This window comes from Caloenas nicobarica, chromosome 11 (assembly GCF_036013445.1).
Source record: "Caloenas nicobarica isolate bCalNic1 chromosome 11, bCalNic1.hap1, whole genome shotgun sequence".
Taxonomy (NCBI): Eukaryota; Metazoa; Chordata; class Aves; order Columbiformes; family Columbidae; genus Caloenas; species Caloenas nicobarica.
The window spans coordinates 20100498-20127079 of record NC_088255.1 but is presented as its reverse complement, the minus strand read 5'-3'; the positions used below and the strand labels follow the sequence as shown (position 1 = coordinate 20127079).

Below are 26582 nucleotides of genomic sequence, written 5' to 3'. Positions count from 1 at the left end.
GTTTTCAGTTCTGCTTCACAAAGATTTTCACTCATTTACATTAGCATAACGTTATCTTTATGAATTCTGGAAGGCCCCTTGTTAAGCAACTGTTTGTGCCAGTGCCTTGGTTTCCAAGCAAGGGATGTTCCCTTACTACTGTAGGAATATGTTATGTGGTAATAGAAGTCCAATATATATGTAACGGATTTGTGTAAATGTTCCGGTTGGGCCAGATTATTCTTTTTTGAACTGAATTTTGAATCTTGAAAATTTACTGGATTGAATGCTTTATCCGAGCTGTTGAGTCTTCTTTCTGAAGTTCAGTTCTTGGGGATTACGAAGATACTGGTTCTAAATAAAACTTTCCTTTTGTCCAGTTAGTAAAATGATGTTCTAATCTAGTGTTCACAGTATCGTCTTTCCTCTCATGCGTGATGAGGGACGACTAATAAATCAGTCCAATGAACTGAGATTGCAGTTCTGTTAGTGCTGAAAAACTGGTGTAAAATATTAATAGATCTTTTCAAAATTGCAAGAGCATTTCTTCAAAGGTACATTGGGAATTTACAAACTTGGGAATTTATAAAATAAGACCTGAATAGCAAAGTCTGGAATAGCAAAGGAAGAGGTGCCAAAGACTCCATGTAGTCTATTAGGGATGTTTCTATTGCTATTGATTTTTACATGGAAAGCACTTGTATTCTGTAGTAATGTTGCCATTATAAACCCCTTAGATCAGGGTTTGTTGGCAGGCCAAATCCAGATTGTTTTCAAAAGCATGGGTATTTGTGCAGCTGTTAAAACAAACCTCAGAAATACTTTGTATGTGAAATATTTCAGTTCAGAGCTCTTTATCATGGAGAATGCAGTGAAAATAGAAGCAGATCTCTGCCCGCAGATTGGGAATTACATATTCCACTGCGTACTGTGGTGGAAAAAAGGTTTCTCCAGGTTTCATAGTATTTTATTGTGTATTTAGATGTAATGAAAGGTCCACACCAAAGTCCAGAACTACTTCTGCCTTTTGTCCTCCCCTCAGCTTGAGTTGGGAAAGGTATCAAGAATATTAATTAATGACCCAGCTCATCTTATTCCCACTGTGCTTTTCTGCCTCTTCTTCCAATGTGTGTTGTATACTGTGATGGTGGTAGTGGCCTGGGGTCAGTTTGTAGAGGGTTGAGGTTAAAGTTGTCTGGGGAAGCTTTCCAAAAAGAGTGGGGAATTAAAGATGTCAGAAGCAATAATGCCTGAGAAACCACTTGTTACCAGTGAATTAATGGCTTGTTTGCTAATTAGCAGCCTAAGGCAAAGTTGAAGTAACATTCCTAACACTCTGGTCATTAATTCAGTAGCAACTGATTTCAAGGGCAATGTTGCTGTTTTGAGCAGTAATTGTATTCCTGATTCTGGATTATACACGCTGTGCAAAATATCTGTACTTACTGTTGAGTCGGAGTCTCTTCCTGGACTGATGGAGCGATGACAAGAGAGACCAAGGGCAAGTACCAGCGGGGCAAATTTGAGGAGAGAAATAGCTTGTTCTCTAGGTCAGACCTTCTGTATCTGCACCTTCTAAAGAACTAGGGACCGTGGCAGGATGGCTGTGGCCACTTTCCATCGTGCTGATGTGTTTGCACAGAGGATGGTGGTGGTGTTTGGTGGCTGATGAGAGATTGAGGTCCTTTCCTCCCTTACAAAGTTAAAGAAAAACCATCTCTGCCATCAGACCAAGCTCTAATGACTTATTTTATTATTTATAAAATAGTTTTCTAGGCTATGGACTCCCATCAGCTTTTGGAGTCTCAAGATCAGGTGGTACTTGGCCAGGTATTGTGAGAGGACCTTGCTGGGGTTGGTTCTTCCTTCCTGTCCTTTTCTTTTCCTTGTTAGTCCTGGAAATATCTCTTGCCTGCCTGTGTGGGATATATGCACGCCACACTGACCACAATCGTAACTAATATGGCCCAAAAAAGTGGCATTTGGAAGACAGGAGCACTTGCATGTTCAGGGATGACTATTATTTTAGACATGGGTCTCCTTAACTCACTCAAGACTTTTCACGTGCTCTTCTCCAAACTTAAAACCATGTTATCTAAATTATTTTCTATAAGGTTTTTTCAGTTCTTAGAGGACTTCTTGAAATATAATATTCATTTAAAAACAAAAAAGGAAAAAAAATCTCAGCCTTTCCCAAAAATGGATTTTCAAGGCTTTGTGAGTGTTCTTTGAAAGCACCATTATTGATGTTCTCAGGGGGTGAGTAGCTGCTTAATGTGGATGTTGCTGAGTCAGTTCTCAGCAAATTGCACAACGTGGTAAAGGGGGCACTGAGGTTTGGAAGATTAGAGCAAGTGCACAGAAGCAAGGGGATTTTTTTTTTTAATAAGGTGAATGTTTAGCTTCAGATCCCACCTGAACTTTAACGCTGGCAGCTTCATCCTCTCAAAATGTTTCCGCATCTGTAGCAGGATGTGCCACTTTGTCAGTGCAGAATATACTAATGGGCTCATATTTTTGTCCGTCACTGATAGCCCTTTGTGGAGTCTGGTGTAAACTGTAGGGACCTCGTATAGTGCTGAGTGGCACTTTAGAAAAGTTACTGCTGTTCAAATGGGCGGTCAGGGTTTTCTTTTAAAAATAACATTTTGTTAGCAGCCTGACATCATTACGAGATCATCTCACATTGGAAAAATCTGCTGACCCTGTCTGTTCCTCATGTCTTGCAGTTGTATGAAATCAGCATATCACATCTTCAGGTGCTTGCTTTAGAAGATTTTTTGGGAAGAGGTTTAATAGCCCAGCAATGGGGGCTCGGGGTGCCCCAGCCAGACGTTCCCCAGGGAGCCCCCAGACTTTACAGCACTGCCACAACTCCCATTTTCATAGGGCCAGTGCCACACACATTCCCTTCCTGACCTGAGATCTTAACCAGTTTTTAGATGCTGTTTTTTATCAGAAGAAAGAAAATCCCTATTCGGATCACTTGTTGGGCTTTGTGTTGTTTTCAGATTCAGTTATTGCTTGCTATATTGCTTTTCTGCCTTGTGGGAGCTGAGCCAGCTTCCTTTCTGATTCACAGAACTCCTTCCAGCAACAAGATTCTGACTCATTCCTGCTTGGCTTCCAGAGACCGTTTTGCTGCTAACTTTAGGCTCTTCATCTTTGCTAGTCAACTTCTAGTAGCTTGGCATCTTTGGAAAAAATGGTGCATGGCTTTGTGGGCAGGAGATCCAGTTCTGTTAACTCCTGTGTCTCTTGGCAAGCGAAGGAAGAGGCAGTAGTTTTCCTTTCATCTTCCAAACTGGCACTCTCTCATAACTCTGTATTCTACCATCATAATCAGTAAAGAATTTACATCCAAATATACATTGGAATTATCCACTTGTGGGAAAAAGTCTCTCATTATTCCAAACCACTTGCCATCTGCCATGCAGAATGCTAATAGCGGTGATTAGTTATTGCATTCGCAGGTTCAGTAGGATAGGGATCATTTAATTTTATATGGTTTTGGACAGCTTTTTGCATATTGCTCCCCTCCTCCTGCCCCAAAGACCCACAGCCCGTGACCGAAACCCCAATGCCTGCAGCTTATGGGGTGCTGAGGAAGCCAGTCAAGTTTAGTTGAAACTGCACTTGGCAAAGCCCAGCGAAGTATAAATTAAAGTCTTTGAGGATGACCCATTGGTCAAATGGGAAATGACCACTTTTGTGTGAAGATAAACTGTGTAGGAGGAAAGGAGAGTGTTTGATGCATCAAAGTGGGAAAGACGGAGAGCTGGAACCAGCCCTGGGTGGGTCACACAATCTCTTTGCATCAATTGCATCGCTGAAACGGAGAGATTGTTGTTGGAGTTCCAAAATTAGAGATTGCGACAGAAAACTGCTAAATTTTAGTTATTTTCCACTTCAATCTGTATGGTTTAGAGTTCAGTGTTTGGATTTTTTTTAACAAAGCCAATGTGGCTGGGTCAGGCTGCTCTCACTGGATGCAGTACAGCGACACAAGAAGCTGCTGACGCTTGAGATTTGGGCATTTGTGTTAACTTTTATTCTCGGTGATAGTATCTAATTACTTACACCGGAGAAGATTTCAGGACAGTTTCTGCGTATCTGTGATGGGAAGGGAAGGAGGTGTCTGTCCTGGAAAGGACAGGGGTGCACTGAGTGCACAAATTGCAGTGGGGGATCGTGTGGCAGCTTCAAAAAAGCTGTCACAAGAGGAACAGAGATTGGGAGGTACTTGGGTGACAAATTTTGGAGGATCACGGAGTCACCCAGAAACTCATAGCACTTTATAAATATGCGTTTATTAGGCACTCCCATGGACAAGATGGGGAAAAAGATAATTGGGTCACCTGTTATTGAAATGCAGCTGTGCAGGGGCTGCTGCAGACAGACAATGTGACAAGACATATGGGAAGGATTTAGAAAGAGAGGAAAAAAACCCGCTTCAGCTGAAGTTTGCAGGTAGTGCCCCGTTCTCATGAAAATTGTCGTGAGGTTGAACCTTTTCTTTTAGTTCATCCCCTCTTACTCTACACAAAACGTTACTTCTACAAGCCTTGTAATCCATCCAGATCGGTGGCAAAGCCCCATGAGCAGCGTTTTGAATACGTGAGGCTGATCAGAAATATTTCCTTCCTGATCACATTAGTTGGTCCTCACGAGGCATCCGGTTTGTTTACGCTGTGCTAGGTTATGTAGCTTAAATATTGCAGAGTTTTTTGTAGACTTTTGGATAACCTATTAAGCTTCTTCCATCTCTTATTTTCTTGCCAAACAGCTGCAACATGACTTTTCCCTCTTTCATTCAAGCCACGTTATCAAGCTGACGTGCAGGATCGGGGAACCCCGCAGGTTGTAGTGAGGCCATAGCGTTTGCTTTGTGATCGTGCAGCATCCTGCAGCCTGTGCTGAGTTCGTTCTGTGCCGAGGAGTTTGTTAAAAGTGAATGAAATGCTTCAATTGTGTTTAATTTTCTGCTGTAAATGTCAAGGATGCAATAATGAGGGAGGATGGAACCTTTCTGTGTGTTGTGTATTGCATCTGTCTGGAGTTATTTTTCTGACATGTTAAAGAGAAAGCCATCAGAGCCAACTGCTACCCAAGGGAAAATGCAGTTTTACAGGTCAGTTAACCACTTATCGGTTTTTATATATGTACAGTGCAGCATGGCAGCACTCCGCATTTATGTGACCAAAGCATCACTGCCATTAGTCTTAGACCCTGGCTATATAAACGTGCTCACCAACTATATGACACATCTTTGATTCCTCCCTGATGCGCAGAAGCTGCTGCTGCGTGCCCTGGGCTTTGCTGCCCCTGCAGTTGGAGTGACAGTGGTGACTGTTTGCTCAAGTTAGCTCAGATGCCAGCTTAGTCTTAGACTTGGTCTTAGTCAAATAACGCAGCAGAAAGCAGCTAATCCAATGGTTGATTTTGCAGCCCACAGGAAATTCCAAGTTGCCACCCCATTTTGGTCTCTGCTTGCAGCTGTGGACTGGAGCTGGCTGCTATAAAGTTGGCTCATACTCCATGTGTCTTTTTACTTTCTGAGCGGAGGTATCTAAATGTCTAGATTTAGATACTATCCGTCTCTATCTCGAGGTTTTTTTTTTTCTCAGCCTGAGTGGTTTCCCAGAGTAAAAGGTAAAAAGATCATCTTGCTCTGAACTCCATCTGGAGTTGCTGTTCTACGTGATAGAGCCAAGCGGTGGTGTGGAGCTCCTGATTTTGCTCTAGTCTAAAGAGCTGCCAAGTCCTAAAGCATTTAAGTTGTCTCTCCTCTTGGCTAGTTCATTTTTCAGCTAGGTGGAAGGACTAGCAAATACATACACGTCGTCCAGTTTTTTCTTGCTTTCCAATACCACGTCCATAATAATTCTTCCAAAAAAGGAACCTGTCAGCAATAACTAGCTGGTAACCACTGTGCTGTGTTTGAAACCTTCTGTCCGTGGGTCTGTATCCTGGCAATACCACCTTAATTGCTGCTTGCAATAAGTCTCTGTGTTTGTCTTTGGAAGCTATGTTGCTTCTTGATTAACTGATGGACATTTAGACCAGCACTCTACCTACTATCGCAGAGCTTATGATGGAAATTCTTGAAGAACCTTGTTTTAACCTCCCAGAGACTCAGCACTTCTTCATGGGCTTTATATCCATGTAGAAATGAATTTGCCAAGACAAATGAATGCAGTTATTGACTGGAGCAGCCGTTACCTGCCGCTATTGAACAGTTAGGAGAGGGTTAAGAAGAAAACCTCTTCTGAGCCACTAGATTGGCCCTGACTAAGATGAATGTCTAATTCACTCCTAGCGTCCTTACTGCTGCCAGTAATAAAAAGCTTGCTTCACATATTCACCCCACTGCAGACGTTTCCCTTAAATTAAATATCAGGAGGACATATAATAGCACGATTCCACGCCAAGCCAATATTATCAGATTGATGTCAGCAGTGATAATAGAAGAAGGATAAGTTGATGAGATTTCATTTATTAAATAAAGTAAAGGGAATACGCAGTGATAGAGAGGATTTGGTAACTCTTGGTGTCAAAATGCAGCAAGATCATGCTCGTTCTATCTTACCTCAAGGGACAGCAGAGAGAAGAATGCTCTTTGTTTCATTTTAAGAAAACCTCTCCCTTCTTTTCCAGACAAAGACCTGACTTAGATCCCCCCATGGGAGGGAGAGAGGAAGATCTGAAGTTGTGGATTTTGACCAGCGGCGAGGCCAAGGTTTCTTTCCCCACTATGACGGGGGAGGCACTGATAACGAGTTTTATTTCTAGATTCATCCTTTCCTTTTTCCCACCCGTCATCTTTTCTCCTTCCCTCTTCCTTTAAACAGATGAAAGCATGTGTTATTGGTTTAATCTTTCATATTCTGTATGTCCTGTGTTTATTTCAGAGGTATCGTTAGAGCTCCTCTCCCATACTTGCCTGTCCATGGGTATCGTCCCAGCCCAACCTTTCCTGCTTTTTCCCTGCCTGCTCTCAGTGAACCTCTTACATCTGTTTTGATAATTGCAGTAGGAATCACACCACATTTTATTTTAGACAGAGGCTAATTGACTGCCTTTACTGGTGGTAGCATATTATGCTTAAAACTGTGACCCATTTTAGAAGTGAGGTCAAAGTGTACTAGTCCTCTGCTCTTTGTGTATTCCAACCTCATCCCTGCTCCACTGCATTCCTTCCCCCTTGTTGTTTAAGAAGGAATAATAAAAACTCTCAAACAATGAGATGTTTACCAAGATCAGTATAGTGGAGTGTCCAGAAAATGGGTTATTTGAAGGTCAGTTAGCGCCATCACCCTTGAGCTGGGCTGTGGCCGGAGGGAGGTGGTGGTTGAAGGTCCAACTCCTTTGGAAGTCAATGTGTCGTTGCTCTCAACAGAGATGTTTGTAGTTAGATGTTGCTGGTCTCCATCAGGTTTTTCATGTGTAATTCCTTTTCCTTTTAGATACATACGAGTAAAGACAGACTGTAAGGTGCGACTGGTGTTACACGGCTGTACGTGAACTTCTTGTCCCCTCATTTCAGAGATCACTCTGGCTAGTGGGACACGGTGACAGTTGTGTCCCGAGCAGCGCTACCTTCCCGTTCCAACGTGAAATCCCATTCCTAGTAGAACTTAACTGGTTCTGTTGAATTTTCAGTTCACTTGTGAATGCACTAATATACTGGCTTGTGTAATTTGTATTGATAATTACCCAACTTTGCGTTATGCTGGTTAGTTTCTCCAAATCTGTTTTGAGAAGCTGGTGCAATTGCTGCATCGCCACAGTTTGAGATTTTATTTTGAAGAAATAAAGGAGAATATTCTTGTTACAATTTGGGGTACTTAGTACCCACTAAATCCTCTCTGTCTTGTGGGAAGTCGCAGGTGTAAGTGCTGATTTAGGTACTTGCTGGGCAACATGTGCCATTTGGTGCTGGTTGCTCCATTGCCTCTGGTAGCCTTTAGACATGAATAGAAAAAAAATAAAGGCGCCATTCCTATAGCTCTCCATGCTGACAATGGCAACCTCAAGCCTTCTTCTAAATATTTCTGAGATGTTTGTACCATATTGTTCATTTCAGAGGAAAAGACGATGTTTTTGCGGCATGCCGTACCTTTTTGCTCTTCCAGCTCTCTGCCTGACAGTTACAAAATGCCCTTCAGTTTAACATGGCTGAGTTTAAAAAAACCTAATTTTAAGAGTCTTAACTTTTTCAATGAATTGAGGGATTTGGTGGTATTTCCTGACCCGGTATTGTTTGGTATCATTTCCACAGTCTCATTGATTTGATTAGAGTGATATTAAAGTTAGTGACAAAGCAAAATGCCAACATTATGAGTTTCTGAAGCTCTCCCTGGGTTCTTTCCTACTCCAAAATTTGAAGATTTTTTTAGAACATGGATTTTTAGAGGCTTTAAAGGCGATTTGCTATAGAACATAGAAATTAGAAATGCACACTAGCCTCTAGGGACTGCGCATGGAATAAGTTTCTACTAAAAGCCATAAGATTAATGAAGAGGTGGAAAATGAAGTCTCTGTGGTATCTTTTGTCATTTCTGATCCAAACCTCAGCGGTTTAGAGTGTGGCTGTCGTACTGTTACTGATAAATCCGTAGTCCGTGTACGTTGTAGGACTGAGCACTGAAGAACTATCATTTGGAGTGCGGCTCAACCAAAATATTTTGAGGGAGCAACCAGGTTGCTGATATGGAAAGAAAAGAAATTTTTTCTTCTTTTTCTTTGGTCCTTCCACTCGCCTTCCTGAGCGCCTTACAAAAACGAGCGTGGTTTGGAAACTCATACCTGAGCTCTCTGACAGCTTTTAGAAGATCTTGATTTAAGATTTCATGTTTCTTAAAATCTGTTCCACCTGAGAGAATGAGATAAGCCCGGGATCGGGTCATGTTTTCTTCTTGCCCTGTTGCCGAATGAGTGCCTGTTGTTGTTATTTGGGAATGGATATATCATAGTGTGGCATTAATTCCTGCCCGTAGCATCAAGTGCTTTGGAAGGAAGAGGTGCGTTTGATATTGGGGCACAGATATCTCTAAGCATATTAGGGCAGAAAATGCAAGGAATTAAATGGATTTATGGTTTAGAGGGCAGCATGTAAGGATTGCTACACCTAAGCATATGTTCTGTTGCTCTCCGGTATAACAAACCATGGCAATTGTGCTGCAAATTCCTGCAATTTGTGTCTGCCTGTCTGTGCAGCTGATGACACTGTCGTTTCTGTGCTTGTGCCATTGTTGCCAGTATCATTTTACAACGACCTTCCCTTTATTGGTGCTGTTGCTGATGATGTGCCATATGTACATAGGCACATTAGAGTGTAAGAACATCATCTCTAATTGTTCTTGGGTAGCTGTCAATGCCACTTACGGGGTATGAGTACTAATTGCTGCAGAAATACAAAGAAAAAGATAACTGGTCTTGCTATTATTCTGGGGTTTTTTTCTAGTCACTGGGAGCATTGCAGTGCTTCCGACCATGTTAAATTTTTCTGAAGTGTTTAAATACATGAGAATTCAATAGATCCATTCGGTTCCTTGTTGGGCTGTTTCAGACCCAGCCCGGGTTCCCGAGTTCTGCCAAAGATTTCCAGTGTGAGCTGGGCCAACCCTGAACCTCTTGGAATTGATTTATTTTCTGCTGTTTACAGAGGATTTGATGATGTTTTATCCAAGGGTAAAACAGTTTTCCAGACCAACCTAGAAAGAAAGTGTTCCTCCTTTCTGCTAGCTACTCTGGATTTTTCAGCTGAAAGACACTGTTGGTCATTTGACACACTTTGGCGATTGCAGCTCCCACCAGTTTCTCTGTTTTTTAGGCCTAGGTGACTCCAACACAAGATCAGTACGTGTGCCACTGGTTAAATGGTAGTAAGTGGCTGAAAATTCCTCTTCACCTATCTTTCTGTGCTTGTTTTCCCCGCAGGAGGAGGAACACTGATCCTGTCTGTGCCAGCCTGCAGTCTGAAATCCTCAAGTGCTACCAAGAAAACAAACGTGAAGTGCTCAAGTGCTCCGAGCTGGCTAAGGAGTATCGGCGCTGTGTTAGCACAGCTCAGAAGGTAACGAAAGGTTCCCTGTTGCATTTGCTGGCTTCGCTGGCTTGTTTTGCATGGCGTTTTCTTCTGGGAAGCGTTTCCGAGAGCTGTGGTATCTGTTAGTCAAGTTGTAATGTTTGCAGGGGACAGATTTTCTTTGGGATCTGTTTTCCCACATTCAGACCACATTTCCCAGTCACGCTGTGGTGTGTCACCGGGTCCTGCTCTACTGAGCTGCCACCAAACAGCAGCACCGATGCTCTGAGGTTTCAAAGTCAGTCACAATAATTTTCCCAAGTTCTGCCTTCTTGGATGCCGTATTTTGCAAACGGTAGGCAAATCTATTTTGCCAATGTCAGCAACATTTTTAATGGGCTCTAAACATCCTCCCATTATGGGACTTCGCAGTTGGAGGTCTTGTTTCCTTTTATTGCTGCATGAGGAAAGCTCCTTTACTGGGCAAAGCTGCTGCTTGTTAAGAAAATTGCGCGCTCCTAAAACCTGAGCGTTGTGGCTCTTCCTTCTGAAATGCAGAGGCCCTGGCAGATTCTGTTGATGCCTTAGGACAGTGGGTGCTCAATACCTTGGAAGAATTTCTGGCTATTGAAACAAGCGAAGGAGAAAGGAAAAATGAATTATTTGGACCTTACAACTAGGATGTGGTCTTGGGAAAAGTGAGTGCTAAGACATAAGCTGCTGCTTGGGGCATCTGGAGCATAAAGGATGCTGTTCCTCATGTGAGAATTCAGGTGTTGCTCAAGGGCAGGCTTTTTTTTTTTTTTCTGTTTTATTTTGGAGTGGTAGAAAATTCTCCAAAAGTTGCTGAGACTATAGTAAGGTAGGTTTGGGGAAAAGGATGGAGCCTTCTGGGAATAGAAAACTGAGACTGCTGTCATGGGATCGCTAATGCAAAGGGTGGGGGAGAGGTGGAGATTTCATAGAAGCCGTCTTTCTCTGTCGCATTAGCATTGTGAGGGGAGCCTGCATGCCTGATTTAAGTATAACATGAAACAAGCTGCCAGCCGGCTCCCAGAAGAAGCCCGACAGAAGGAGATGGGAAAATTGTCAGGATATATTAGACCAAATGTTGTTGCTAGTCCTAGTGGAATTTTTTTCCTTCTTGTTTACAAAGAAGGTCTTTGTATGTCTGCAAATCAGCAAGGTTAAAGCTGCCAGGGAAAGGGCTTTTCTCTGATATCTTTACATTCCCCAGCTCCCAAAACGTGTGGTTTCTTTTCCTTTCTCGGCTTTAAAGCAAAGCGGTGCCTGTGTTGCTGTGTGCAGAGCATCGGCACATCCATCGCCGGCCTGCGTTACCTGATGCCTCCTCCTTGCCTCCTCTAAATCAGCCTTGTAGCCTTTTGGGTAGAGTATATCTTTAGCAAATGCATTTACCAATACATCTTTATTGCATGCAGTTCACGTGGAATGTGATTACCAAAGAAGACAGATTGCATTAAGCTTCAGCATATTTGCAAGCTGCGGCTCCAACCCGCCTGAGAACGGGGCTGGGACGCTGCCAGCCCCAGCCCCGCGTTATCAAAGAGTAAATTGGAACCTAAATGGCTGGGAACAGCAGAGGGCAGTGAAAGATCCTATTAACTTGCATCTTTTTTTGAATTTGGGTGGTGGGGTTTTGGTAGGTTTTCTTTATAAACCAAAAACTGAGGGTTGTCTTAGTTCCCAGAGCATTCAGTGAACTTCAGAATTTTTTTCCCCATGCTGTTATAGAAACTCCCTGGAAGGGGCAGTGCATATGACATTAATTTGTTGTGGATGATGACAGTGTGGCAGAAAATCTCCTTCCTTATGTTTTAAGAAAGGGTGAGAGACTAAGGAATAGGTAACCAAGCCTTGCAGCTAGGCATAGGAACTAGAGGGTTCTGCAGGTACATGTTCAAATACACCTTGTGTCGGGAGTACGTCTGTAGTTTCCTTGGTCCCAGGACAGCTCAAGCCCTGACAATTTGCCTCGCTGCTCTTATCCAGTCCTCTGACTCCCCAGATATATGTAGTGATCACAAGCTGTCGTGTTTTTTCATGAAGGATGAAAACTCCCTCCTCCCTTCCCCTTTTAAGCTGTTATTTTTCTTTAAGTTTAAATTAGCATATTCTACCAAATGGCTTTGTCTCACGCATTCCACGTTCAGGAAATTCAGGTTGTAGGAATGTGGGAAAGAGAGGCCAGAATCTCTTGATTTAGTGAGAGTTTTTTGGGTTTTTTTATGAGCACAATTTGTTTTCCAGTACAGGAGATCGTAATCAAAGCTGGATGTGTGACTTCAGCTCACTTGCACGCTGGTGATTTTGTTCTTCTGCTTTTTACTAAAGATTTTATAAGGCTTGGTGAATATTCTTTAATGAAGCATCTGGTTCTCTGCAAGTTCCTTTTGATGGCTGGTAAAAATGTCTCCAGGGCATGGTATACATTAGACTCTGAGAAAGCAAGCTCTAGATTTCTAGACTGAAAATTACAGCTTACAGTGGATGAGAATAATTCTTTGCATCTTCCCCCTTGCTGTGTTCGTTTGAGACTGTTCCTTTGGGCACCGATTTCCCTTTGCCTGTTGCTGTGCACATCTCTGAGCCCGGAGCTGAAATGCACCCTCAGTTACTTCTGCCCCACAGACAAATATATCAGGGAATCATTTAATGGGTTTTGAAGTTTATTTTCTACTCATTTCCTGTACCAGGCCCTCTTACTGGAACAGGTTATTTTATTGTAGTGCATGATAGGGATGCGACTGGTGCTACCTGGTTTGTATGTTTTCTGGTCGTCAGGGCTCCTTGTGTAGGCAAGGCAGAGAAACAGGCACCGTGAGAGCGTGGCACAGCCGATCCTAAAACAGCCACCTGAATCACCATCCACAAGGGAACATTTCTCTGCCACGTGGGAGACACATCACAGAATCACAGACTGGTTGGGTTGAAGGGACCTCTGGAGATCATCCAGTCCAACCCACCTGCTAACACAGGGTCACCAGAGCAGATCACACAGGAATGTGTCCAGGTGGGTTTTGAATGTCTCCAGAGAAGGAGACTCCACACCTGCTCTGGGCAGCCTGGTCCAGGGCTCTGGCACCTCAAAGGAAAGAAGTTTCTCCTCAGATTCAGACGGAACCTCCTGTGTTTCAGCCTGTGCCTGTTGTCCCTCATCCTGTCATTGGGCACCACTGAACAGAGTCTGGTCCATCCTCTTGACACCCACCCTGGAGATATTTATCAACATAAATAAGATCCCTCTCAGCTTCTCTTCTCCAGCTGAACAGCCCCAGCTCTCTGAGTCTCTCCTCATCAGAAAGATGCTCCAGACCCCTCAGCATCTCTGTAGCTCTCTGCTGGACTCTCTCCAGTCATTCCTCGTCCTTCTTAAACTGGGGAGCCCAGAACTGGCCCCAGAACTCCAGATGCAGCCTCACCAGGGCAGACCATGAACTCCAAAGTTACTGCTCATACTGAGACATTCATAGACTTTTTGGAGCAGGATTCTGCTCTGATTGTTTGCCTTCATACCTAATGTGCTTTCAACTTGTCCTGCCTAACCTGCTCGCTGACTTCGTCATTTACACCATCCAGAACGTTCCGTTTTGGTTGTGCTGCCACCAGCGTCCTGCAGCAGCTTCACCCCGCTAAGGCTGGGAGTTCCCTGCTCCAGCCTGCGCTTTGCCTCTGTGGAGCTCTAGGACTTTAGAGCATGTTACTGTAATGTCTTCTGTTTAATTTAGGAGTGTTTTATCTTTTCTGGTGGCCTGTTTTCGTGGCTCTGCAGAACTTCAGCTACAGCATAAAAATCGCTGGCTTTAAATCTAATAAAAGCTGGGATAATGGGACAGCCGTGGGAGGGGCAGTTCCCATTGTGTCTTTTAAAATTGCCTGTAGTTTATTGACCGCAAGTTTCACCAAGAGCTACTGCTCCCGTTAGATAATGAGAATTGAAAATTGCTGCTGCTGTTTCCCCAAGGTTTTATCTTGTGCCAATGAGAAGAGGGTGTGGAAGGAAACGGAGAGTGGGCAGTGGAAATCTGCGTAATTTCTTACTTTGAATCCAGATGGAAGGGAAAAACAAATCATTTTTTTAAAGTCTGAGTCCTGTTAGTGAATTACTTTCCTTGCTCTGCAATATGCACTCACATGCAAGCTTTTCAGAATACTTGTGACCCATTCTGCTCCCCTACCCTGTTCGCGTCAGTCAGCAAATATTAATTTCCATGTAATTTTAGTTGGTTAATTTGTTAAGTAACTGGTGGCTGTACAGGGGAATCTCCAACCAGCTGCCACTTGAAAAATGCGGCCTCAGGTGACCGTATATTCATGTGCTTTGAGATTTCAAACAGAACCTGCTTCATGTGACTGTGTGCCGATAAATGTCTGTTAGTGAAGAGCGTGTATCCCTTTCCCAAGTGTTTTCCTTCTGTCTCCAGGTGCCTGTTTTTCACACAAGGACCAAGGTGAAATTTTTGTGCTCTCGCTCCTGGCCAAACCAAGCTATAAAGAGCTGCATAGTCAGACACGTGTATTCCCTTGTCAATAGGAGCTGTATACATCGAGCTAGGAGCCATTCATAATTCTGCACTTTCTCCCCATTCTGTGTCTCGCTTCCCACGAGTCTGCTATTCATAACAGACAAAGGTAAACCTACTTCTATCAAGGCTGTAGGGCTTGTCTGCATAAGGAAATTACAATGCAGTAAACTGGTGAGTGAGTTTATGGCACAGCGACTTCTCTGTATATGAACATTCTGGGTTTGTAATGGAAGCGCAGGGAAAATTCACGCTCCTTTACTGCGAGTCACTCTGCTGTGCAAACAAGCCCTTGCGAAACACCGATTGACTGAATTCCAGCCGAGGTAGACTTTTGACACAACCATGAGTCGACTGCATTCTCCTTTGCCCTTGACTGCAGTAAAAAGGAGTGTGGTCAATTTACTGCTCCTGCTTTTCCAAGTGGTCCCGGTGAAAGCCTGGTTCCCGTTTGGCACACGTAGTGAAGCGTTGCGACTTCGCTGGGAGTTTGTCTCCCATCCGTGGGCAGTGACCTGGATTGCTGAGAAGATGTCGCAGGTTGTCGTGCAGTGTCCCGTCCTAATGGAGCAGTTTTGCTCAGGCATTTGGGATCACGCTGAAGTGTGACCTGCTGGGAGCTGTTGTTTCCACAACCTGAATCTCTCTCTGCTTAAGAGAAACAGCTTCGGGATGTGTTGGATGCCATGCGCCGCACCACAGGTATCTCTGATCATTCTGGATCATTAGGCTCTCGTTAAAGAGTTGTTTCCGTTCTGATGGGTTGCAAAATGCGTTATAGATTGTGTACGTGTTGGAGTAGTCGGTGTGCGTGGCTGAGGGAAGAAAGTGTTGGCCAGATATGGTGAGGTCTGTATCTGTACTTGAGAAATGCCAGGATTCCTCCTCCCCAGGGATTCTGCAGAGCTGTGCAAGTCTCATCGAGGAGATATGAATATATCACACAGTACGCTACTTGAAGTGCAATATATTTAACTTGGAAGGCTTTAGGGTTGTTTGAGCTTTCTGAAATTCAGCTTTGTACTTTCAGATAAATCTGGGTGTTTCATATCTGGAGGATGATGCACCCAACGCATCCCCAGCCAGGTGTGAGCCTGCCCTGCCTGTCGTTGACTGGTCCTTGCTCAAAGCAAACATACCTGGAAAAGCATTTATCTTGCTTCCCCTGTTAGGTCAATTATCTTTTTTTGAAGTCTTTCTCTCTTCCAACCTTTATTTGTGCAAATGCTGTGGTGATAACCCCGTTGGAGGAGTTTATGACTCAATAAATGGTCCCCACAAGGGAGTCGGTGGAGAGGCCGCAAGCTGCAGGCAGCTGCTGTTTGTTTAGTCGTAAACACGCAGGAGAGCAGCAGTGGATTAACTGTACCCAAGCACACCCTCACCTGTTATTTGCAAAGGTGAAAAGGATCTGTCTTTTGCTTCTAATTATAACAAATGGAAATGGTAATTGTTTTGGTTTTAAGAGAGCAGTTCTTGGTTCTGGTGAGTCTCGGGTCTATACACAACACTTCATATCCTCGAGAGTTCATCAGTGGATAAACTAAAAATATAGAGCTGCCTGAAAGGACGTAAACAGCCATCTTAATATATGAGCCATGTCCCAGAGTAAAATGCTGCTTACTTAAAATGGGAATGGCTGCTGCCTATACCCAGGGTGTGCGAAACTGGAGGCAGAAGTTCTTCATTTGCTCCATCTCAGCGCTGTGCGAAGCCCCGATGTTCCCCGCAGCCCGGCGTGTCGTCAGCATTTATTAACCCAGGTGAACAAGGACCTTTCTCTGCTGTTTGCAGTCCACGTAAAGCCCAAACGTGGCATCACCTCCTGAAGTTTGTCATTTTTGAAGAAAACAAGAGCATAAATAAGCTTAATACTTTCCTGCTGCCTTGGCTGTGCTTCAGGGCCCCTCTTCCAGAGGTACTTAGTCCGTACCTTGCATCACCTTTCTCAAGTTCTTGTATCTGTTGTCTGGTCTGGAAGGAGGACTTCTCACCCCATTTCTCTTCTCAAAATCAATCTGTTGTCTAACAGTTCCACGCACAGTCTATGTGCATTTATTTTTGGTTTTCTGGGATTTGTTTGGTTTTTGACATTGTTACAGTGAAGCAGAATTGCCTTCGGGTCTAATTTCTCACTTGATGGTTCTGATCTCAGATATACTTACAGGTAACGTTAATCTAAATCTGCATGTTTCACAGATGGTTTTGAAGGCAGCTTGGTTAAAAGAGGGAAAGAAGTCAGAATACCATTACAATTTCTGAAGTTGAACTCTATGGTATTTTGTTACTTTAACATGTGGTCTGTGCTACAGTTCTTCTTATTTTTAAACTTAGTTTGCCTGAACCTTTTTAAAAGCAGTCTAAATTTTTTTCTTTAATAAAAATACTGTAAGAGCTGACCAGCCAGGAACGAGAAGTCATAGCAGACTTGATGCTGTGATGTGATCTTTGAGTGGGTGAATCTGGAAAAGTTCTCTTGACGCTGGGTATCAAAATTGCAAGCAAAGTAGGGCCAAGCACTATCAGGAAAGGAATGTGTTTCTCTGCTATATTGTTTTCTCTCTGTCTCTCTTTTCAAAAATTATTTCTCTTTTGGCTTGAATTACTGGGACCTACGTGGATCTACCTGTATCTAACAGGTTTCTCTAGTTCTGTGCTCTCTGGATGGTTTGCTAGGCAATGTTTTCCTGAGAACTATAGCCTGTATTCAATCAGGCTTATCTGGTATGGGAAACAGTTGCTTGGGGGTGAGTGTTATGATACATCATGCTCTTTTAGTGCCAGATTTTTTCACAAAAAAGATTTGTAGCACTGTGTTGGCAAGTTGGAAGTGGAAATTCTTACTCAGATTAATTCCGGGAGACTGATGACCAAGCAGTCTTGGACAGAAAGAAGTTGATTTCCAATCTTTAAACTATGTGTTTTGCTGCTGAAGTTAGATTGAAACAGATCCACAAAAACTGCTGTCGATAGCAACTGCTGGTTAGAAGCACAAGGTCAGTGGTCAAATGCCTTCAGACTCCCAAGAAGTTCCAAAATAGCCCTGACTTCCATACCTTCCGTGCTAATGTGAGATCCATTCTCTGACAACTTGGGCTATAACTTGGGAAATTATATCGGTGATGCCAAAGTCTTCGTGACAAACCGAGGAAACCAGAGATTTGTTACGCTCCTTGTTGCTCGTAGTCTGTGCAGGACGTGTCCCTGCTACACACCATTTGCAGTTTTCACACCCCATCCATCAGCTATTTTTGTTAGCAGGTCTTGGGGCTGAATACCTTGAAAACTAATGGGATTTAAAGCCTTCACCAATCAGCTGAATGTGTCTGTGTAGATGGCATGTACAGGGATTATTCTGGTGGCGTTGGTCCCAGTCCAGTGGAAGAGTTGCTACCAAGCAAGCAAACCTGCTCTAACTGGCCCTTCCTTTTAGATTGGATATTAGGAAAAAATTCTTCCTGGAAGGGGTTGTCAGGCATTGGAACAGGCTGCCCTGGAAAGTGGTGGAGTCACCGTCCTGGGAGGGGTTTAAAAGGTATTTAGACCAGTTTCTTAGGGACATGGTTTAGTGCTGGAGTTAGGTTATGGTTGGACTCGATGATCCTGAGGGTCTCTTCCAACCAAAATGATTCTGTGATTCTCTGCAGTGCCAAAGAGAGCTTGGGGGGTTAATGAACGATGGACGAGCCCCCTTATCAGTAGGAAACCCGTTCTTATCAGAGCTGGGGCGTGTTGGAGGAGAAGGCTTGTGGATGTTCCCCCGGTGCTGCTCTCTGGGTGCTTGTTCTCTCTGCAGAGCCTCTCTGTCCAAACTAGGGAACATTCAGCTGTTACAAAATCTAAACTTTATGACGAAGCTTCTTTCTGCATGGTGCCTGCATTAATTGTTTGTGGTTTTCACCCCCCGTGACACTGTCTGTCTGCCCAACAGGCCTCCTTGTCTGGAGATATTTCCTAGTATGCTTGTGATGCTTCCAGAGCAATTTAAAGCTATTGGTTTTAGCTAGACCTTCTCAAGGCAGTCTGAGTAACCTTTCTGGCCACACCACTTCAAATATTGGAACAAAACATGTTGAAGACTGCATGTTACAGTGATCTGAATATAGTGCCAGAGTTAGCTCCGCTGCCGATACTTTCATCTATTGGCAAGAAGCTTTCTTTTGGTTATAACATTTTTTTTTTTTGTTAGAGGCCTTTGAAGGCCTTCAGGCGTTGGTGAAAGGCTGTAGAAGGCCTCTGCACTCACAGAAGCTGTCCAGCAAGCCAACGCTTGTTATAATTAGAGTTTGTTGCCTTTGTAATGTGAGGGAAGTAGGTAGTGAAGCCTTGAGTCAGGATGGTGCTGCGGTATCTCATGTATCTTCTTGTTTCTGAAGTCGGAGAAGTGTGCTCCTCTCTGCTGTTAAGCCCAAGTGCATCCAGGAATGCACACAAAATTATTTTGACAATGTCTTCGTTCTTTGTGCCCCCTGAATGCCAGTTTGTCCTATATAGGTGGATTTCACGATCAGCCAACCTCCAGCTCTGAATCAGTCTAATAAGGTGTGGCAGGTCATTTTGCAAGCAGCTGGTTCCCTGCATGTATTAGAGGGAGTGATTTTTAAAATAATGCTATTGAAAAGCTGTTGATTTAACTTTTCAAATATCTGTATGTTGTAAAATCTCAGCTCTTCAGCCTCTGTCCTTCAAGCTCTCTGCTTGCCCGCTGCCCGCTTACCTTTCTGTCATTTCCAGTTACCTCCACCCATCTGCCTCTGCATTCTCTCCCACTTTATTTAACAGTCCACATTTTCTGCCCACAAGGACTGGGTTTATTTTTCTGACCAGCTCATCTGTTTGGTTTCTTTGCCGTGCTGTGTAATGGAAAGCTAAGGGTTACCTGGTTCGGTTTGTTAGGAAAACATTATTTCACTCTTCTTTTATTGGGGGATTGGGAGCTCTGAACAGTCACCACTACACCTGCAGGATTTTTGTATCTTTGTAGGTACGTAGTTCCCTTCTCAGAAGGAATTTAACATTGGCGAAAGAAGATAATGAGATTTATTTTTAACTCCTGAACAGGTTGAATTGCACACAGTGACCATGCCAAGTTCCACCTTCAATCTTGACCTGATCTAAGTGCTGGAAATGGAGAATGCTTTTCTTCATTTACTTGTTCCCTGGATTCCAGTTTGAGTTTTCTGGTGAGAGTGTTTTCAAGTGTTCTGGTGATTTATATGCTGTGGACACTGTCTTACAAACTGAAGGGACCTCCCACTTATCCAGGTCACACAAGCCTTTGGCAGGAGGACAGTGTGAGGTGATACCTTCCCATTACACTTACCTGCACCTGTACAGACTCCTGGATCTCCTAATCTCCTTTCTGCGTGACTGAAGTTTCATTCACAATATATATCCTCAGGAAATCAGATAACTGAATGAAAAGCAAGCTTATGAATTTGTGAGAAGATAATAGCTGCAAGATTTTTTTCCCCTTTCATTCAGACCAGACTGCTGTAAAACTTTTACATTTGTCTTATTTTCTGAATGATCATTGAATAGTTTGGGTTGGAAGAGACTTTCAAATCCCTGGAGGTGTTTAAAAGACATGTAGATGAGGTTCTTAGGGACATAGTTTAGTGCTAGAGTTAGGTTATGGATGGACTCCATGATCTTGAGGGTCTCTTCCAACCAAAATGATTCTATGATGTTTCCTACTTGTGACTGGCAGTTGTTCTGAGTTTATTCTTTTATTTAGCACTATCTAGTGCTCCAACCCAGCTACTTAAGCAATTAAGTTTCTGTCTAGGCTGCACCTTTCTTCTTTAGCAGTTATATTAACAGCACCTTCTTTCTGTTCTTGAGATTTTTCTATGTGGCAATCTCTTGATAATCCTGGAAATAGGTAAGTGATACTGGGCTGAACTGGTTTGTGGGTTCTGTGTGGTGGCACATGACGGGATCAGACAAGCAGAGCCCAGGTATCCCCACAGGGTCACTGCGGAAAAGACACTTCCCTAAAAGAGCCTCTTTGCCGACAGGACTGTGAGCCTTTGAATCAAGGGTTGGAACTGCAGTTGTGCGAAGTGATTACCTGCATGATTTAGGATCAGAGAGATGTTCAGAAGAAAAGTATAAGTAGACACATCTATGTGGTATAAACTTCAGTAAGAACTGTGGAATTTAGAGGAGTATATTGGCATAAGATTAAAAAAATCCAGAAAGTTTCTAAATGTCAAAGAATTGAGGTTTTAATCTCCTGAGTGAAACAGCAGGGCAAGTAATGTACTGTGTTTCAATTATGTACTTGATAACTTTATGAAAGAAGTTCTTTGACAGAATAGAAGAATTTCTGGTTATAGATGCGACTTGGAGACTTGTTGATCTCTCCAAAGGAACTGGAAAGGAGAGTTAATTACCATTTGTTTGTCCATCTCAATGCCATCTTAGTTCCATGGTTGAGCACTTCTGCTGATTCCTTTAAATGGACGGAAGAAGGGAGAAAATGTATCCTTCTTCTGAGGCCCTGGCTGCAGCTGAACACAGTATGTTGGTAAATTATATGGGTACTAATGACCCTCCGGGCTCCCTGACACGACCGCTGTGTCTTTTCATGGATTCATTTGTACACTGATTGCTGCGTTTGAACACAAGAGGTTCCTTCAGGCCTTATCAGCAGGAACAGTTGAGAGCTTTTGTCTTTAGTAGGGCTGAAGGCGGCCTTCTTAAGATTATTAGCATTTAACGAACTCCATCATATTTCTGGGCCCTAGGATGTTGGTACTGCTGTTTGAATTCCTGTGGCACAAACTTGTCTTTTAGTACCAAGCCCAATTGTGTTCAGGACTATCCTGAGGCTCAGGAGATCTTCTCGAATCCTGTAGAAGTAGACAGCGATTGAAACTGTATTGGACATGGTGATCCAGGTAGGATTTTTCCCAGGTGTATGTACCCTGAGCTGACATGATGAAGGCACCGTGATAGGGCTGGAATGCGCTGGAGAAATGTTTGTAGAGAGCTTGGACTGCACCACTGCCCACCTTATTGTTCTGCAAAAGCCAACCTTGAAGCATCTGTCCATACTCCAGAGTGACCTCTGTGGAGCAGGTTTATTGCTGAGGACAGATAGGGTGTAACGTTTTAATGAATTTCCCTCTCTCCAGCCTTTAGCAAATATCTGAGGCACACGGGGTGCCACTTTGTTCAAGAACAACAAGCATTTTTGAAGCTATTCAATGTGAAAGTCATACTTTGTTCTAGCTTGTGCCGATAGGAGCGGGTTGTGTGCGTACAAAACTATGGCATGAAGTTGAGAGCTCAGCAGAATGCTCTCAAGTTCCACGTTTAATGTAATATCAAATGTATGCTGGTTGGGAGATGAGCAAGAGAGATCCCAGGCTGTGTGAGATGGTTCCTGGCGCCTTCTTGTTTTGCTGAGCATTGACATTTGCTGCAATAGAGCCCTATAAAAGGCAGGAAAGTCTCTCTCCAGTCATATAGGTGTATTAGCAAGTTTCTTGCACAGGCAGATTAGAGCCAGGCTGTGTTCAGTAAATGTGCATAAATACTAAAAGGTGAGATTGTGCGCAGTGATCCCAGGCCTCCTTTTTCCAGCTGCCGCCTCCTGCCTGTTTGCTGGGAACCTTTGCACAGGCAAAAGGCTTTGCTTGAGAGAACAGGCTACGTGCTATTTTCTGACATAGCCAAAGGTGGCTGACACAAAGCCAAAGGGGAGCTGCTCTCCCAGGGGCTGAAATGTCAACAAAGATGTTGTCCTGTCTTACAGGGCCCTGACATGCTTTTGTATAAAACCTGAACAGATGTTGGAAGGTCGGGAGCTTTGCCATGTACAGAGCAGCCCCTGGAGAGCAGGCAGAGCCTGCCCAGGTGTCACGGGTGACGCCGTTCTGGGTTTCACGTGCCAGCACCTCCCCTGAACGTGTCGGGAGTTTTGCCCTGACTGAGGAAACGAGACTCACATAAGCACGCTGTGTGTCTGAGCCCGGTTTCTGTCCCGCCCTCTGCCTCCTCTGAACGCGCTGGCGAGCTGCGGTGATGTTCCTCAGAAGGCACAAAGGCTCTGAAGTAATAAGTTCCTTGTATATCTAGTGAAAGCGGGCAATTAGGTGGAGGGAAGGGACCCCAGCGGTGCTCGTGCAGGGGGGATGGTGTTGGCTCACCCTTTATTAAACATCCGTTTTGTCACAGAGGAACTTAACTTTGAGACACGAATCTGGAGGAATCCAGGTGACTTCAGTTCTGCTGCTCGTGAAATGGCCTATTTCCACTTGCAGACTCTGACTTGCCCAAATGTTTGAGGGCCTGACATGTGCTTACCACTATCATCAGCTTCCCTGGAGAAACTCAACAAGGGTGGCACTGCAGCCACTGGTTTTAGAGATTGTCCTTTGGCATATGCCTTGTATGTCCAAGCATGGATTTCTTTCTTTGCTTTTGAGGAATGGAAGCAAACCCCTTGTTGCAAGAGAGGGCTATGGAAAGGCCTCAGCTTTCAGAAGTTAATAGCCTGATCCTTTAATGCATGTTCTCTTATTTTAGGATGAGGTAAAAGATCTGGTGTTAGGTGTGAGGAACCCAGAAGAAGAGCTCATGGATTTAAGGTAGCTTGTGGTTTTGCTTCCTGCACCTCTTTTTGTGATGTTCAGTCAAATGTTTGATGCTTGGGAAACTTAAGCTGTAGGGACATGAGCAACTGCTGATTCTCGCTGGCCTCAGCACCTTCTGCCTCTGAGCAGTTGGCTGTTCCTTGGTGGCTCATTTTTGTTGCTGCGTGTTGAAGCAGGACAGCAGTTGAGATGGGGGAAGAGGAAACTTTTCAATATTGTGTTCCTGTGTCCAGTGACTAGTGCGACAGACAACTACGTTTGAGGGGAATAGCTCAAGATTTGTCCACTGATGGGTGAGTAGTGTGGTCGTTGGCTGTGATGTGGGTGGCTGTTATGTCTTGCAGTCCTTGTCCAGAGCTTGGTCACAGGGTCGATGGCTTTTGATCATCTTTTTCAGTCTCTGCCGGTCACCCTCGTCCGTCTGTCATTAAACCCATTTCAGGATGACTGACAGGAGCCTATTCCTAAGCTTAATATAGTTGTGGAGCATGGTGATTGAGGAACCGGTCGTGTCAACAGGGCTTTGGACAGTAGAGCAGGGGATGGGATTTATAAAGTTTTCACAAGCCCGGTGAGTACAGTGATGGGCTTTGAAGCGTGGCTTCCTCTGTGCTCTGCTTTCACACAAAATCTTCAGGCGTGATCCATCAAGGAGTGTGAAATATATTCAAAATCCCACTTTTCCTCACAGTCAGCAGGGCTGTGCTTTCTTCTCTGGTGTGGAGTTGCTTGCTGTTGAGAATAAGCAGTCTCTTTTCTTGTGGTTCCTTGCCTTTCTTTGGGACATGATGCCATCAAGAAAACCAGCTGTTCCAATCTGAGAGTCTGCCTCTGCCTTCGTGCTCTCTTGTCGATTGTGTTGAATCAATGAAGTGTTGCAATACTATAGAGAAAAGGAGGATGCGAAGAAACCAAGAGTGAGATCATGCAGCAGGAATATATAGAAGAGGATTCGCATCCTGTTACATAGTTCACAGTGGCTGTGTCTGGAACCAGATCCACTGTAATAACAGAAATCCCCTCATGGAAACTTGAATCTCAGATCCAAATCTTTGCTTTGCTGAGCTGTGGGATCTGAGAGCTCCCACGTGGAGAAGAGAGCTGGAGAATCTGAGCATCTGGGGAGACCTGACACCAACTCCTGGCTGCTCCTGCTGGGAAGATGGTGGCTTCAATAGGTATATGGTACAAATTATCTAAAGGAGAGAAGTAAGGGAGGTAATCCCTGAGTGCCGGCTGTAGCAGAAGGATAAAGTTCAAAATATTCTTCTTGTAAATCCTGCAAATTGCAGTTCTGACTCTTAATATCTGAAACCGCTGTCTCAAACCTTTGTCAACATGGGCTTTTTGCCTGTGACTCTGGGATTCAATGACATCTCTGTTCAGCCAAGAAAACTGCCAGGTTGTGCTTTGACTTTGGTTCCAGCTGTTCAGCGCAAAAAGCTTTCGTTGTTGCTATGAAAAGCTTTTCTTAAGGGACAACATAAAGCAGCAGGAGTGTTGTGGTGCTTGCAGGTTGAAGGAGGCATCTTCCCTTGAGAAGAGTCTTCCAAAGCACTGCAGTCTAGTGGATAAAAGGTTGTAAGGATTGTGCGTTAATCTGTAGCTGTCTACAATTAATCTCCCCATCGGGTTTGGATCTGACTGATGTTTGGACTCACCAGCCAGGTATGTAAGGGAATTTCTTCAGTGGCTCTGAACTGCTCCACAAGCCTCTAGGCTGTAACCGTGCGTCTCGTGATCCTCCGTTCTTGCTCTGTCTTTGTTCCTGCTGTGTTTCTCTGTTGGTATTTTCCTTGGCTTCATCAGTTTTGATTTTTAGCTGGTCCATCCTGACAGCAGGGTGAGAGGTTCACACCATCCTGGGTGTTTCACTGCCGTCAAGCTTGTGTTCTGCCTGATAATTGCCTCCAAATCAACAGTTGGAAGCATTTCTTGATCTTGGCACGAGTTTCTGAAGTGCCAACTGAAGTTTTGATGAGCTTCTGGAATTGCATGTTGTGGAGCTGTAAGAACCTGTCCTCCTGATTTCTGACTTGGCATTTCTTATGTGCAAGTTTGCTTTTAGGTATGCACTTGATTATATCTCTCTCTTTTTTTTTTTCCCCCTTTCTTTTTCTTTCTTTTTCAACATAGACCAACAATGTGTTAAGGTTTTCAAAATCATTTCCCTGAGGTTAACTACCTGGAATCCTTGTCTTAAGTTTAAAAACACCAGAAACTTGCCAACCCTATTAGGTAGGATCTAGAAACATGCAGCATTGAGGAATCCCCATTTTAACCCCTGGCACTAGAATCAAGTGCTGTATAGTGCTGCCAAGTTATTTTCTCCATGGTTTTCCTGGTTTGTTTTATTTTGCTGTGTAGTATGCTTGAATTCAGGAGCATTAGGAATGCCATGCTAGCGCTGGGGTGGATCTCCATTAGTTCAGGACAGCATGTAGCAAATGTTTGAGCTGTATGCAAGGTTAAATTCTTCTAGGGCTCTTTTGTGACGTTCCGTGATTGAAACTCAAGCTGTGGGTATTTCATATATATTCTAAGCTGTGTGTGGCTCGGTGATATCACTCTATGTGGGTGCTATTCTCCTCACCACCCAGCGTGAGCAGTTCTGGCCACTTACAGGATTTTTCGTGTAGTACGTACAAGCAAGCTGGCCATACGCTATTACCTACTTTTGCTACCTCCTCCTGCTTCTGTCTTTTTATTTACTCGCCTCTTTCTGGAGTCTGGGTTCAGATTTTTTTCCTTTCCTTTACTTCTGTCTTAATTTTTTTACCTGCTTCCTTGCAGTGTCTCTGCACTCCCTCCCTCCTCTCCTCTCTTCTGTCCCCTTTGTTTGCATTCCTTTCATTTTAACAATCAGTATTGGAGCTGACACCAGGCTGCCTGTTCCCTGCAGCACTGAACTGGCGGTTTGGAAAGAGAAGGCTGCGCTTCCCTCAGGGGGCAAGACAGAGTTCAGTGTCTGTCTTATTTTAAAATATGCATCTGAACGTGGCTGATCAGAGGAGCAAAAAGTCTTTGGGTTCTGAGTACTGGATGTAGAGTAATCCTCTGCATCCCCCTGTGCTCCTCACCGCACACAAAAGCTGCTGGGCACATTGGAGTTTAACTCCAGGGGACACGAGTGAGATTCAGGGACTCCACGGAAGGAGGGTAGAAAAGTGTGGGTGCTTGTGTCAGCCTCACACCTTCTTTTTTTGCTTCAGCTTCTTCCTCACCCTGTCAGATTTATGCTTTTTTTTTTTTTTAACCGTGAAGGATCCCCAAGTACATTACCGAACTATACATCAACCTTGTGGGGTGCTGTTTGCCTTGGGCAACTAAGAGACTGATGACAGATCATCACGCTGCTACGGTGAGGAGACGAGCTGGAATATCCCAGTTCCATGTTCTTATCACAGCCAGTGCCATGACAAG

General features: G+C 44.0%; 1 protein-coding gene across 2 annotated transcripts in view; it reads left to right on the top strand.

Annotated features, from left to right (window-relative positions):
- CHCHD6 (coiled-coil-helix-coiled-coil-helix domain containing 6) overlaps positions 1-26582 on the top strand; it is a 112047-nt gene that overhangs the window by 64116 nt on the left and 21349 nt on the right. For both annotated transcript variants that reach the window (XM_065642622.1, XM_065642621.1), the window contains one exon: positions 9922-10057. In XM_065642622.1, the coding sequence (XP_065498694.1) occupies positions 9922-10057 (136 nt within the window). The remainder of the gene's footprint in view (positions 1-9921; positions 10058-26582) is intronic.